Here is a 13,335-nt window from a genome sequence, read left to right as displayed (position 1 = left end):
ATATTTGTCATAAAGCAACATTAAAATAATTTAAAAATACACGTAATAAATTCATTGCAACGCCAGTTTTGCTAAGGTGAGGAGTAAAAAAACAAAAAAAAAAAAACAAAAAACAATCGAAAGATCCGGACAGATATTCGGATACCGTGTTACCGAGTAAGTAAGGTTCCTGGTACGGCCATAAATGCAGGGATACATTAAACAAGATACAAACAATGAATTTTTGTTTTGAAGTTTCACCACCGACTCAATTTGTGGTGTGGCGAAATTGGTGCAAGAAACAGTCTAATAGTATACACGGATCATATTACATTTGTTTTAAATAAATATAGAATTCGATCTTTTATCAAACCAGTGGATAAGCAATAAAAAAAAGGATAAAATTCATCAAGAGCCATTGATAGTACGTCAGGTATCAACGCTGTTGATGTTTCAGTTCTCTAACCTTTTTCTCACAAGGACAAACAGAAAGCCTCTCATTCAACCTTGCTGGAACTGCGGCCAAACCCAGGCTACATATGGAAAACCAGAGATTAATCAACTGTCTTGCCACAGGATCGAGGGAAAGCAATAGTGAGAAGATAATTTGAAAAAATAAGAACTATTTCTTCTTCTTTTATGAGGCTTTCTTTCGTTACCTTTATAAGCTGTCCTTCTCTAAAAGGAAGTTCGTCCTCACAAGCATCAGGATTAGGTGACATTGAAGGTGGATGATAATCGTACAGAGCGACAAAAATTCGTGTTTGCTCACTGCGAGCTCGAGTATCTCCATAACGTCCGAGTCTAGGATCTTGTTCGTTCCCCCTTCCTCTGCCTCTGGACCTAAAAAGTACACATTACACATGTAAAAATGAATTCATTGTCCCAAGTAAAAATACAGGAATTTTCCAATGTACATAAGGGTATACATAGGGCCTTTACATCAAATAAAGAAAAAGGGCGTATCATCAGAAACACTGGATAATTTTTTTTAGGCCGGCAAAGTGTTAATAGAGTAACACTTTGATTTCGTCTCTTCGGCATCAATTAAACGTCGTAAATGACAAACCTCTCAAAACTTTAAAATAATCTCAGGAAGAAGCTTATCTTAAAAAAAAAGAAAAAAAACAGATTAGACGCTCCTTAAATACGGTCTTAATATACCTAGTATATACCTAGTAGATACCTAATATTCTTTAAACAAACAAGTGTCTCTGTTTCCTAAGATCCAATGAATGTTATTGACTTTAAAATAGACCATGCATTAAGCTAATACTTTATTATGTTGTCCCAAAACATCAAAGCTAAAACAATTGTTATTTATAAAATTGTAGCATGTGCAAATCTAAGCAATATTTTTTTGTTTCAAGTGTGTTGGTTTTTAATCTTTATTCATTGTTCATATCAATTTGTTTCGTTATTTCACAAATTATTTTATTTGTGTTTTCAAATATACGATGGTGAAAATAATTTCACTCTACGTCAAGCACCGACTGATTACCGTATGATGAGTTTGCAAATAGTTTCCAGACTATTTCATTACGTTGTATAGTCATCTCTTGACAACTCGAATCTCGATGACTCGAAATCTTCGATATCTCGCATTATTTTTAATCCCCTTGGAAAAATATATCCAAGTCGAAGAAAAAACAATGATTAGCTCGAAATCATTTTGTGGTTATAGTTTACCACTGTAAGTCGAAGTGACCCAAAAATTATCCCTTTAACTCTAACCTCTGTAGGGTAAAATGTTCACGTGTCTATTTCCTAGCAAACCAAACTTATAATTGGCACTTAAAAGTCATGTCTTGTCATTTGTAAATAAAGTATTGATATGTGAAGTCTGTAATACACTAACAAAGTTATTTTTTAACTTTGTATTGGCTGTAGGGAGTAAATTTAGCGATTTTGTATCTCTGTAACTCAAATTCAACATAGAATAACCTTTATAGCTCAAACTATGCACAAGTCAAACTACATGTAACTCCATGAAAAATCGTGGTCCGTGAATTTCAAGCCAAAGTATGTTCCTGAATGGGGACAAACTATATTATTCTTGCTTACTAGTCATTCTTTGAAATAAAGCCTAGATCCTTTATCACAAAAATGTAACAGTGGAATTGCAAAATGAACAGTGAAATATTTAAAGCCTAATAGTGTGTGGGCTGTAAAATTCAGTGGTCAAATATGTCCTGGCCCTAGGTTCCCTCCTAGCAAATTTCAAGTTAATGCAGATACTTTAGCACAGATGGTAGGTTGGGCCAAGAAATAATGGTTGCCTCTGAAAAACAATGCGCTATGTTCCTTTGCCTAACATTATTAGCCCCCAAGTTTCAAACAGACTGGAAGCCGGAGAACCGATATGCACCTCTGAGAATCATTATTCTCGTCCCCCATTAGCCCTTGGTACTTGTTCCAAGAGTTTCAAGTCAATAAGTCTAAACCTGCCAACTTATTTGCTGACCTGTTGACGAAAGAAGTTGTGGTGAAAGGGAAGGGTTTTTCCAGGTACCACACGACTCACTTAATTTAAAAAATTTAAACAATATTTAAAAAATAGTGTTTTATGTCCTTCCTCCATGAAACTATTCAATAGCTCTAGGTCCATTTTCGTTATATCTATTTTTCCAATTTAAATTTCAATCTTGAAGTCCATATTTTCCATACAATGTATAAAGTTAGACCTCTAATACTTTCCCGGTATAGCACAAATCAACAGTTTAACAGCTACATCAACAACAGCTACAGCAGATAACAAAGAGGGGCTTCGGTCACTTCTTAGATGACCGCAAAGACAGAAAAAGTATACAATTCTCTGACGTTACGAAGTAATAAAGCACAAGATATGGCAAAAAACTGGTCTTTTTCAAAACCAAGCCCCTCTCTCTTAGGAAGAACTTGTTGTGTTACCCTTGTTAATTGTTGTATGCGTCACAGTCATTTTTATAACGAATGCAACATAAAACTTACAGTCAAGGACAAAAGTTAACTTTGTTCTTTCCTGCATACCGTGTAAGGCAAAATGGCTTATCACTCATGCATAATTGAGTAGTGTACTTGAAGACAGTGAGGAAAAACAACATCAAACAACGCATAGTGATAATACCAAGAACACCTAGTCAAAGGAGTTAAGCCCCTTCGTTTTGTCTGGTGACTATTCAATTCCTCTAGCCATTATTTTAACAATAGTGTCATCAATACTTCTATCCAACCTGATGTACTTGAAATGTTTTGTAAAAACATATTAACTAAAAAAATCATTTTATTTGAGAATCTAGCTCAAATATTTGGGAAACTACAAATATGCTGGCTAAATTCTGTGATTTTCAAAATTCCAAAGGGCGTCTATATCCCTTAACTCTATTCTCTAAATGATTCTAGCATGACTTAGAATTAGTACAGGTGGAATATATCTATATCTGAGACCTGGGGTTTAGATCGATCAAAGGCGTTTAGAGGCCTGGGGTATGAGATCTGCTCTATAACCTTTAAATCAAAAACTGTACATGAACCTGGAAGAGTAGAGTGCGTTTTGATTCCCTCCAATGGCTATTTTTAACTTAAAAAGTGTACTAAATATCAAAATGCGTAATTGAACGAGTTCTCTTGGAGCGTTCTGTGATCTTCTGCTCTATATGATGAAGGCCAGGAAAAGAAATAAGGCATTACATATATGAAGTCCCTTGCTAATTCAGCCATTCTGAGTTTAGTATGGTCAAAATGCAGAGCACATGAATCACTGGACAAAAGTGTGTTGGGTTCGATCTTGTAAAATTTATCTTATCTTGGGAAAGCCAAGGTCTATAGTCAAAGAAAATTAAACTCTTCCGCCAATACTGGGTACCAAATGCGAATTTAGGCATAAAAGCATAATCGTTTTTTTTATTCCGCCATTTATCTTATCAAAAAATCCTTACAATCCAACAGGCAGGGAAGGTTTGGAAAAATTGAAATACATCTTCTTAAAACACCTTTCCAATACATACCTAATGCACAAATCCACCTAACACCTTTCTAAGGCCGTATTGAGTACAAAAGATTGAATTGTAGATTTGTTCTTGAAAGTGTGAGTCACCTAGCATAACAGAGATTAAATTAAAAAAAACTTTAGCTTCACCAATTTAAGCAGAGAAGGAAGCCATAAAAAGCCAGAATTAAAACATATTTTACCAAAATGATAAAAAGGATCAAAAATCCTCGTGAGCCATTACTGGCGCATAGGGTGTCGAATCGATATTTAGGTTGAGGGTCTTTTTGCAGGTAAAAAAAACTCTGCTGCAGCAAGGATCGATCCCTGTGCCACATTTTGCATGCATTTGCTGGTGTGCCAGAAAAATCCAGAAAACTTCAAGAAAAATCTGGTGTGTGCTACATGAGCAAAACTTAAAGAATCAAATTTAAAGTCTAAACTGGGACCCATGGAGATATGTAACAGCTCCTACCGTAACCCTACCCCTTCATGAAAGGCTTACGCTATTAATGAAATGACATTTCTATTGATGGTTTAACTTACCCATAGCTAGGTGTATCTGGAGGTCTTTGCATCTGACGACGTTGAGGATGGCCTCTGGAAGGTCCCGGTGCAGGTTGACCTGTTCCTCTTCTCCTATTGTCTAAATGCCGCATATTAGAGGGCTCGCCTCTTAAATTTACGGCAGGGAGTCTTGAACGCGAAAAGTTTTCATAAGGTCGGTTTTCACTCACTGAATCTTCCGTTATTTCTAAGAAAAGAAAATTTAGAGATATAGACTGATAAATTTTGAAAAAAAATATGCTTGAAAAGATATTTTAGTTTTAAAATACCATATTTGATTACTGTGTATAGTTTTACATTCTCATAACATCTCGTCAGTTACAAATAGGATACAAATAATACTGGATGTCATCGTCTTTAACTCAAATTTTTCAGGTTGAATGACTTTATGGACTCTCATGTTTAAAAGTTTGCAATAAATACTTCAAAAATTTAAAACAAATATATTTGCAAAATGAATAAAACAAATTTCGGCCGTTGAACACCTACATTTTTTTTTCGAAGACAACTCAACGAATGGTAATTTTACGGCAAAGCTCCTGGTCCTGATGGACTTCAGCCTGAAGTCCGTGAAGTCCGTGAAGTTGATTTATGGTAGTGCAAAACTAGTTGAACATATGGGGTTACTTTTCCCAGCTGGTATTGCGCAGCAATTCGTAACGACTGCCCTATGTGAGGGTATCGTGACGTGTATCCCAAAAAGAATAAGGACCGTCAATCTTGTGACTCTTATCGTCCGATTACAGTTTATTATCCTATTATAAAATTATTTGAACATATTATTCTTTTAAAAATCTCAAATAGGTGTGATCATGGAGATCATTAGTTTGGTTTTCGATTTGGTTTTGGTGCTGGCGACGCTGGTCAAACGGTCTGACTTATCATTCTATGGTACTCTATTTTTTTATTATTTTATTTTGAAGATTTAGGGTTATAGTCATTAACTAACTTTCATCTTTGAATATTTGTGAAAAAAAAACCTCAAATTTTTCTTTCAGAAGACAAATCAACTCATGAAAAGTTGAGACACACTAAAATATTAGAGTCCCTGCCTACAATTGTTGTTTAGTGCGGCTAAACAAAAAACAAACAAACTTGTGAAAAACAATGCAAGAAGAAAAAAACTATAATGTTAAATAGTATTAATAATAAAAATTAGCCCCATATTTAAAAAAATACACAAATACAAATATATATATATATATATATATATATATATATATATATATATATATATATATATATATATATATATATATATATATATATATATATATATATATATATATATATATATATATATATATATATATATATATATATATATATATATATATATATATATATATGTGTGTGTGTGTGTGTGTGTGTGTGTGTGTGAGTATGTATATGTATATAAGTATTTGCCCCACATCCTCCGAGAAGAATAGTTTTAATTTTTTGTTTTGAACAACTGCTGGTGCTCTCCCCCCGTAGACTATCTGGAAGGGAATTACACAAAGCCTACGCTACATATTTAATATTAAAAGATGCACTTCTGCCACCTTTATATTGCCGTGGTCAAGTTAGTAGCAATTCTAATAAAAGAATCATTCATAGAAGTGTTTCATACAAAATCACAGTAAAGATAATACAAAGTAACAAAAGTTCTATGCTCTCAACGGAAAATTTTGACACAAATCTAAAACCACACAAGCTTCATTACCCCGCCTTCGTGCACACGCAATGAAAAATGTTTTCGATGGAAAATCAAGCAGCAATCGAAACAATGGCTCTGACGTATATACTTCTGCTGACGTTTTACTCTGACGGTCTGCCAACTTGTCTAAATACGCGCTATGAAACGTATGTCCAGTTTGGAGAAATGTTTTGCTATTAACTTATTATATTAACTAATTAATTATATTAATTAATAATTATATTAATAATTATAAGTTAATAATTATATTTATAAACTATTAATTATATTAACACTGCGTACAAAATGATCTAGAAACACAAATGTAGACACCTCATTGAGACATTGGTAGCAGTAGCTTAGTAATCACAGACTTGATCTATATCCAGCGTTTTTAACACATTAAAGAAAGCAAGTATATTATTTAGATTTTTTATATACTAACCACTCGAATGAATAACCGTATCCTGTAAAATTTTCGCACATTCAAAATTCAGATTAAAGTTGCTAGAAGACACAGTACAAGCATAAGTTGTATAAGGAGTAATAATTGTGCGAACAATAGAAACAAAACCTTGTTTGGGAACACCATTTGGGCATTTTCACAATACTTAAACTTCTAGCAACATCAGAAGCCTATGTCAATATAGGCTAAGCCTATAGCAAAACCTATATCACTATCTTGTTTTACTCTGTGAATCATCATGAAATCCATTGGCCTGCCAGATAAATACTGCGGACTTTTCGAAGCACTTCATCACGAAACAAAAAGCTACGTCCAAGTAAAGAGCCGACGAAGCCCGTTTTTCCGAATTTATACAGGGCTTCGGCAAGGTTATCCCGCTGCGCCCAAACTTTTCAACACATCATAGATCACGTCATGGCGAAGATAACCTCAATGCTAGGATTTGGACTTAATTTTGGCGATCGTATCCTTTCGGATGCTGACTTTGCCGACGACGTTGTGCTCATGGTGGAATCCATAGACCAATTGGTGGAAGCACTTCACATCCTACAAGAAGAAGCTGTAAAAGTAGTTCTACAGGTCAACTGGGACAAAACCAAGATTATGGTCACTGATCCATCCTCTAGCATCGCCGGCCCTCCAGTGGCCCTAAACCAAAAAACCGCTGTCGACGTGATCCAGCAGTTCACGTGCTTAGGCTCCGTCATTGCTACCGACGGCTCCCTTCTCCCTGAACTACAAGCAAGAATAACCAAGGCATCTGCTGCTATGGGGAGGTTAAGTCGTCACCTATGGCGACAGCAAAGTATTAGTCGAAACACAAAGCTGCGAATCTTCAACGCCTTGATTGGGTATGTAATTATTTATGGAACCGAAACCCTACCAGCCACAATCACAGCTCTCAAGCTCATAGACGTGTTCCAGACGAAAAATATTAGGAGGAAAGAAGGCCTGAGATGGTTCGACTTCACCAGCAACCTGAAGTTACTACAGACAACGCAGCAGACGCTGTTTTCCATCCAAATTGTCGAGCGCACTCTACGATTGTATGGTCATCTCCTTAGAATTCCATCACAGCTACCTGCAAAAATCGTGCTAGAATTTAACCCCGCAGAAGCTGGCTGGAAATGACCTAGCAGAAGACCAGGACACTGATGGTCCAATAGTCTTTCAAAATACTTGAAGCTGGCAAACATTGATGTACACGACACACCAGCGTTAGCTGCTAATCGCATCAGTTGAAGGAAGCTGATATCACTCTCTACGCTGGACCATGCCTGGCAGGAGACATAAGTAAGTCAAGTAAGTCAAGCCTAGGTCAAGGAAGAGACACTTAAAATCTTTAAAAATTAATTTGTTGTCACAAAATACCATAATATATAATTCTGCCAAAAAAGCAACTGGTTTTTCTATCTTAAATGAAGTTCATAAAAAATATACAAAAAAAACAACATAAAATCCATCTTTCTTAGATTAACTGCCAATTTACTTAAGCTTGTGAACGCACAAAATACACTTGAAACGTAGCTAACTTTATAAACAAAATCGTCAACAGTGAGAAGAAAAAGAGATTGCTATACGATCCAAAAACAATGTCAAACAAACACAAAGGATATGAAATATCATCGACTCCACAGAAATAAAAAACAAGAGCGGACCGAAAACCAAGCCCAGAAGAACGTTAATTTAATCAGATAAGGACTGAAAATAGCATTAATGGAATTAAAATCAAGCTGGTGGAAGTTGTGAAAAACTTGAGAGTCATGGCTAATAAGAGTAAAGCGAAGACAGATAGTCTTTGTGAGAGGCAAAGTTGGCATACCTTTTCATAGTTGTATAAAAATAATTCGTTTTACTTGTTGATAAATAGTTTTGTCATCCATCCAGTGGCAGAATCAACAAGTAAAATGAATTATTTTTATACAATTCTGAAAACTTCTGCCAGCTTTGCCTCTTCTTAACCCTTTCTTTAACCCTTTAAGCGCCAAGAATATCAATATAAAAACGTTCTTACTCCCCTAGACCCATCTAAGGCTTATTAATACCTAAAAATACAATATTGTCAGACTTGTCTTTCATTTTTTTCAAAATTAAAAAGTTTTTAGGGGAATTCCGGATTTTTGTCAATGTTACTGCTTTAAAACGCGACCATACATAAGCAAAACTAATTAGGTGAATTTTAAGATGCTTTTCTTCCGTATAAACGTAAACGAAAACATGGTATGAGCCTTATAAACTGTAACAGTCCATAAACGCTATCTTCTGATTCCCAAAGACAAGTAAATCTCCAAGGAAAAGCTACGTTCTTTATATATTTTAGCTTCTTTTTGATGATTTTTTGCCTGCGTCTTTTTTAATATGGCCAAATATGACCAAAATCTACACACAGATGTTCTTATCAAAAAATTAATTCCCAATCTGTCCTAATTTATCAAGATATATAAGATATATAAGACTAGAAAACTATAAAGGTGGCAAGGACCCCAATCAAACCATGATAAGGAAAAGACTGAGTGTAAGTAATGAAAACTAACAAACCCACAGACTGTCGATTTTTGTAGAATTCTTGTATATCTACTTCAAATTTTCGTGTAAGTGGATAAGGATAGTAACTGTATGTGTCTTTTAATTGCCGGCAAGGGATATATTAACTTTATGAGCCGTTTTTTGCTTAACTATGAGCCGTTTACGAACCTAAGCAAAAAATATGAATTTTCTTATATTTATGAACCCAGTTTAAGACTTTTTCTTTAATACAATTCTTCGAATTATATAGAAAATCAACATTAGTTGGCGAATAATCAGCTAAATATTTATTGACTGTTCCTATCCAAAATAGTCACCTCAGCAGGCTAGACAGATTGATTAAGAAATTACCAGCTTAAGTGATAAACGTTTTATTATTATTTTGTAGTGCAATATTTTTAGTATTTCAATAAAATACTAAAATTTAGCTATCATTCAATAGCTTAGGTTTAGTTGCATCCATCTGTTGAATTAAATTTGTGAAATTTTATTTTTACTTTTTTTTCAATAAAATAAAATAAAAATGCATGAACCACCCTAGAAACTAAGAAAAAAGATTTCCGTGTTCCACGACGTTTAGATTATTCAGTTGTGGATCAGTAGTTGAGATAAAAGACAGAAATTGGCTGTTATTTGGTCGCTGAGATTCGGTTGTATCGGCCTACTGAACTAATGTTGCTTTGTATTTTCTTATATTGACAAACATGTTGAAAAACATGGATGACAAACATGCAAAATTATGAAAAAATTGGAAAAAGTCAAATTCTTAGAAAAAGTCAAAGTAACTAATGAAAAAAAATGCATGAACAACCCTAGAAACTAAGAAAAAAGATTTCCATTGTCCACGAAGTTTAGATAATTCAGTTGTGGATCAGTAGTGGAGATCAAAGACAGAAATTGGCTGTTATTCAGTCGCTGCGATTCAGTTAAATCCGTCTACTGAACTAAATTTGCTTTGTATTTTTTTATATTGACAAATATGTTGAAAAACAGGGACGACAATCATGAAAAATTAAGGAAAAATTTGAAAAAGTTAAAATCTTAGAAAAAGCCATAGCAACTAATGAAAATAAAAATGAAATAAATAAAATTCAAACCAAGATCAAAATCAAATAAAAAAATAATAAATCAAAGTAAGTCTAACTAACATAATAATTCTAACTCTGTAGCTGGATAAACTTGAAAATATTGAACCAAATGATATTGCAATTGGTTATTGGACGTTCTAACTAGTAGAGACACGAGTCTGAAGTTAGTATAAAGCATGTACTTGAATTTCTATGCAAGTTACAGCTATAGACTAGGCGCAAATTCAGGCTTTCAAAACGAAAGTTTCACCTCGATAAATAATTTTTTTTCAATTTTATGCATTTATTTTAAGAAGCGGTGGAGTAATTATTTCAATAGGTAAAGTCGTTATCCAGGATTCCCGACTTGATGTAGGTGACAATTTTATAATAGAACTATTATTATAAAACATTCCGCTTGAAACATTTTTGTTTCTGGATCGTATGGTACTTCCACATCAGAGGGATTTTTTGCGGTAAAAGTGATATTTTACTCATCAATTCTGTTATATTACGGTGTAGATATTGAAAGTGTTTTGATTTTGTTAGAATGACCCCTAAATTAGTTTCTAAACCACAAGAAGTATCTTTGCTAGAAGAGATTGAAAATGTCTTTCGATATAAACTGCAAAATGCTTTTGATCTTGGGAGTGAAGATGAAGCAACGGATTGGTATTTATTTTTTATTTTTTTAGATACCCTTTTTTCTTGATGTTTATAAACTGATATCAAGTATTTAGGTTAGTGAACTTTTTTCAGAGCTTGATTTACCTTGTGTGCAGTTACGCACGGAGTTTTTCAATTTTTTTAATTCAATAAAATTTCAGAGTAGCAGACAGACTCATACCTCTACTAGTTAGAACAACAAAAAAGAGACAGATTATTTCTCCAACTTTAACTCACCTATGGAAGGAATTTGGTTTGTGTTTTCACGTTCCATGTATTCATCTTCGTGAAAAGAATATTGCGCACGGAGTTTCGGCTGATCTTGTTGATTTTCAATACCATTCTAAAAGAAAATGTATTTTTTAGGACATTCAAAGGATATTTCTAGTATTATATTTTAAGGAAGTTGCCAATGTGAAAAGAAAAGAATGCCTTTTTAAAATAATTAACTTAGAAACCCTTTTCCACAAAACCAGTTTTTGAAAGAAAAGTGTAAGGCTTGATTAAGCCAAAAATGAGCAAAATTAAGTCAAATAATCTTCCAAGCTTAAAACTACCACAAATCACTGTCAATAAAAAAAAGAAAAGAAAAATTAAATTCAAGACGAACAGAAATTAAATTAAAAAGCCGAGTCAAAATAAAAAAGAGTAAACATTAACATGAGTGGAGCTTATAGAGGCCATGCCTTTTCAAGACCAGAACATAATTTCACTTCCTGAAAATAAAATGATCGTTGATTGTAAGTTTAATTTACGTATACTGAAGCTTATTCTTTAAATTTTTAATATTATTTGTTTATTAAAGCAAAAAAGCGACAACACTTAAAACGTGATTTGTTTTCAGTAAAGCGCAAGTTATGTTCTGGTCTTGAGAAGGCATGTTCTCTTCAATTCTTACTTCAAAGAAATCATAATACTTCATAATGTTTTAGCTATTATTATTCTGCATATTACGAAGTAAAACTTGATTTTTAACACATTTCCCTTTATCCGATTAGCTCTCTCGGCAAATGACCAAAAAAAAAACCTAAGAAGAAATAAAAACATAGACGAGCCACCCTCTTACAACAAAAGCAAAAAGGTATATCATTTGTCCTTATTGGCAACGACTACATTTCTTTCAGCATGTGTGTAGCGGATCCCAATTCACAGTACTATGCCAAATTATAGCAAGCTCTTGATTAAACTCAAAGGAAACTTACACAAGTCATCATATAACATCACTGTAATGAAGCCTTCTTTGTGCTAGTAGTAACGATGCTAAGTCAAGGTCTACTACATTAGAGAAAAAAGTCACAAAAATCGTATCTTTAACTATTTGAAATTTCACAGCACCGTGCCATACTATTACTGGCCCACTGGCACCCCCTCATCATTCCTAAGGTATTTTCTAAAAAATTTTCTTGTTAAAAAATCATGCATTATATCCCATGGTTCGTGTTTTCGTAACTCAACCCTCCGTGATACACCATGTCAATTCACACCACCATGCCACACGTGCCTCTGGAACTCCTAATTGTTCCTAAGACAGATGTTTCAGATGTTTTCTAGATAAAAATATGATTTTATTCCATTGGTTCATGTTTTTGCAAACCAACCCTCCATGATACGCCAAGTCATTTCACACCACCGTACCACGCTATGGCTGGCCCTCTGGCCCCCCTTATCATCACTAAGACGTTTTTCAGATATTTCCTTGTAAGACATCATGTCTTAGATCCTTTGGTTAATGTTTTTGCAACCCAACCATCCATGATACGCCATGTAATTTCACATCACCGTACCATACTTGTCTGACCCTCTAGAGCCCCCTTATCATTTCTAAGACATTTTCCTGATATTTTCTTGTTAAAAATTATGCATTTTATCCGTTGGTTCATGTTTGCAAAGCCCAACCCTCCGCGATACACTATGCCAATTCACACCACCGTGCCACATTATGACTGACCCTCTGGCACTCTCTCATCATTTCAAAAACATTTTTCAGATATTTTCTTGGGAAAAATCATACATCAAATCCATTGGCTCATGTTTTTGCAAGCCAAGCCTCAATAATACACCAAGTCATTCCACACCACCATGCCAGCTATGATTGACCCTCTGGCACCTTCTAGCACCCCTCATCATTCCTAAGACATTTTTAGAATTTTTTAAATAAAGTTATAACCAATTCCGCTTTCCTTGCTTCTGATCCCAAGTTAAAACGGTTGCTCCTCCGATTCTGCTAGCTTCCACCCCGGTTCAACCGGTTCCAGTTCAACCCACTCGGCCGCCCTGGCCGAGTGGGTTGGTGCGCTGGATTCAGGATCCTGTGTCTGAGAGGACGTGGGTTCGAATCCCGGTGTACCCAATTCTTCAGTTTGGGACGGGGGTCAGTGGCGTGATCCTGTAAGCTTAGCCAGAGTCGACCCAGCTCTAA

General features: G+C 34.6%; 1 protein-coding gene across 12 annotated transcripts in view; it reads right to left on the bottom strand.

Moving 5' to 3' along the window:
- Positions 1 to 13,335, bottom strand: part of LOC136034132 (RIMS-binding protein 2-like) — a 317,880-nt gene that overhangs the window by 37,732 nt on the left and 266,813 nt on the right. For all 12 annotated transcript variants that reach the window (XM_065715293.1, XM_065715294.1, XM_065715292.1 and 9 more), the window contains 3 exons: positions 11,154 to 11,259; positions 4,493 to 4,700; positions 639 to 822 (listed from right to left, as the gene is read on the bottom strand). In XM_065715293.1, coding sequence (XP_065571365.1) covers positions 639 to 822; positions 4,493 to 4,700; positions 11,154 to 11,259 — 498 coding nt within the window. The remainder of the gene's footprint in view (positions 1 to 638; positions 823 to 4,492; positions 4,701 to 11,153; positions 11,260 to 13,335) is intronic.

This window comes from Artemia franciscana, chromosome 12, assembly GCF_032884065.1.
Source record: "Artemia franciscana chromosome 12, ASM3288406v1, whole genome shotgun sequence".
Classification (NCBI taxonomy): domain Eukaryota; kingdom Metazoa; phylum Arthropoda; class Branchiopoda; order Anostraca; family Artemiidae; genus Artemia; species Artemia franciscana.
This window is presented reverse-complemented; position numbering and strand designations above follow the sequence as displayed.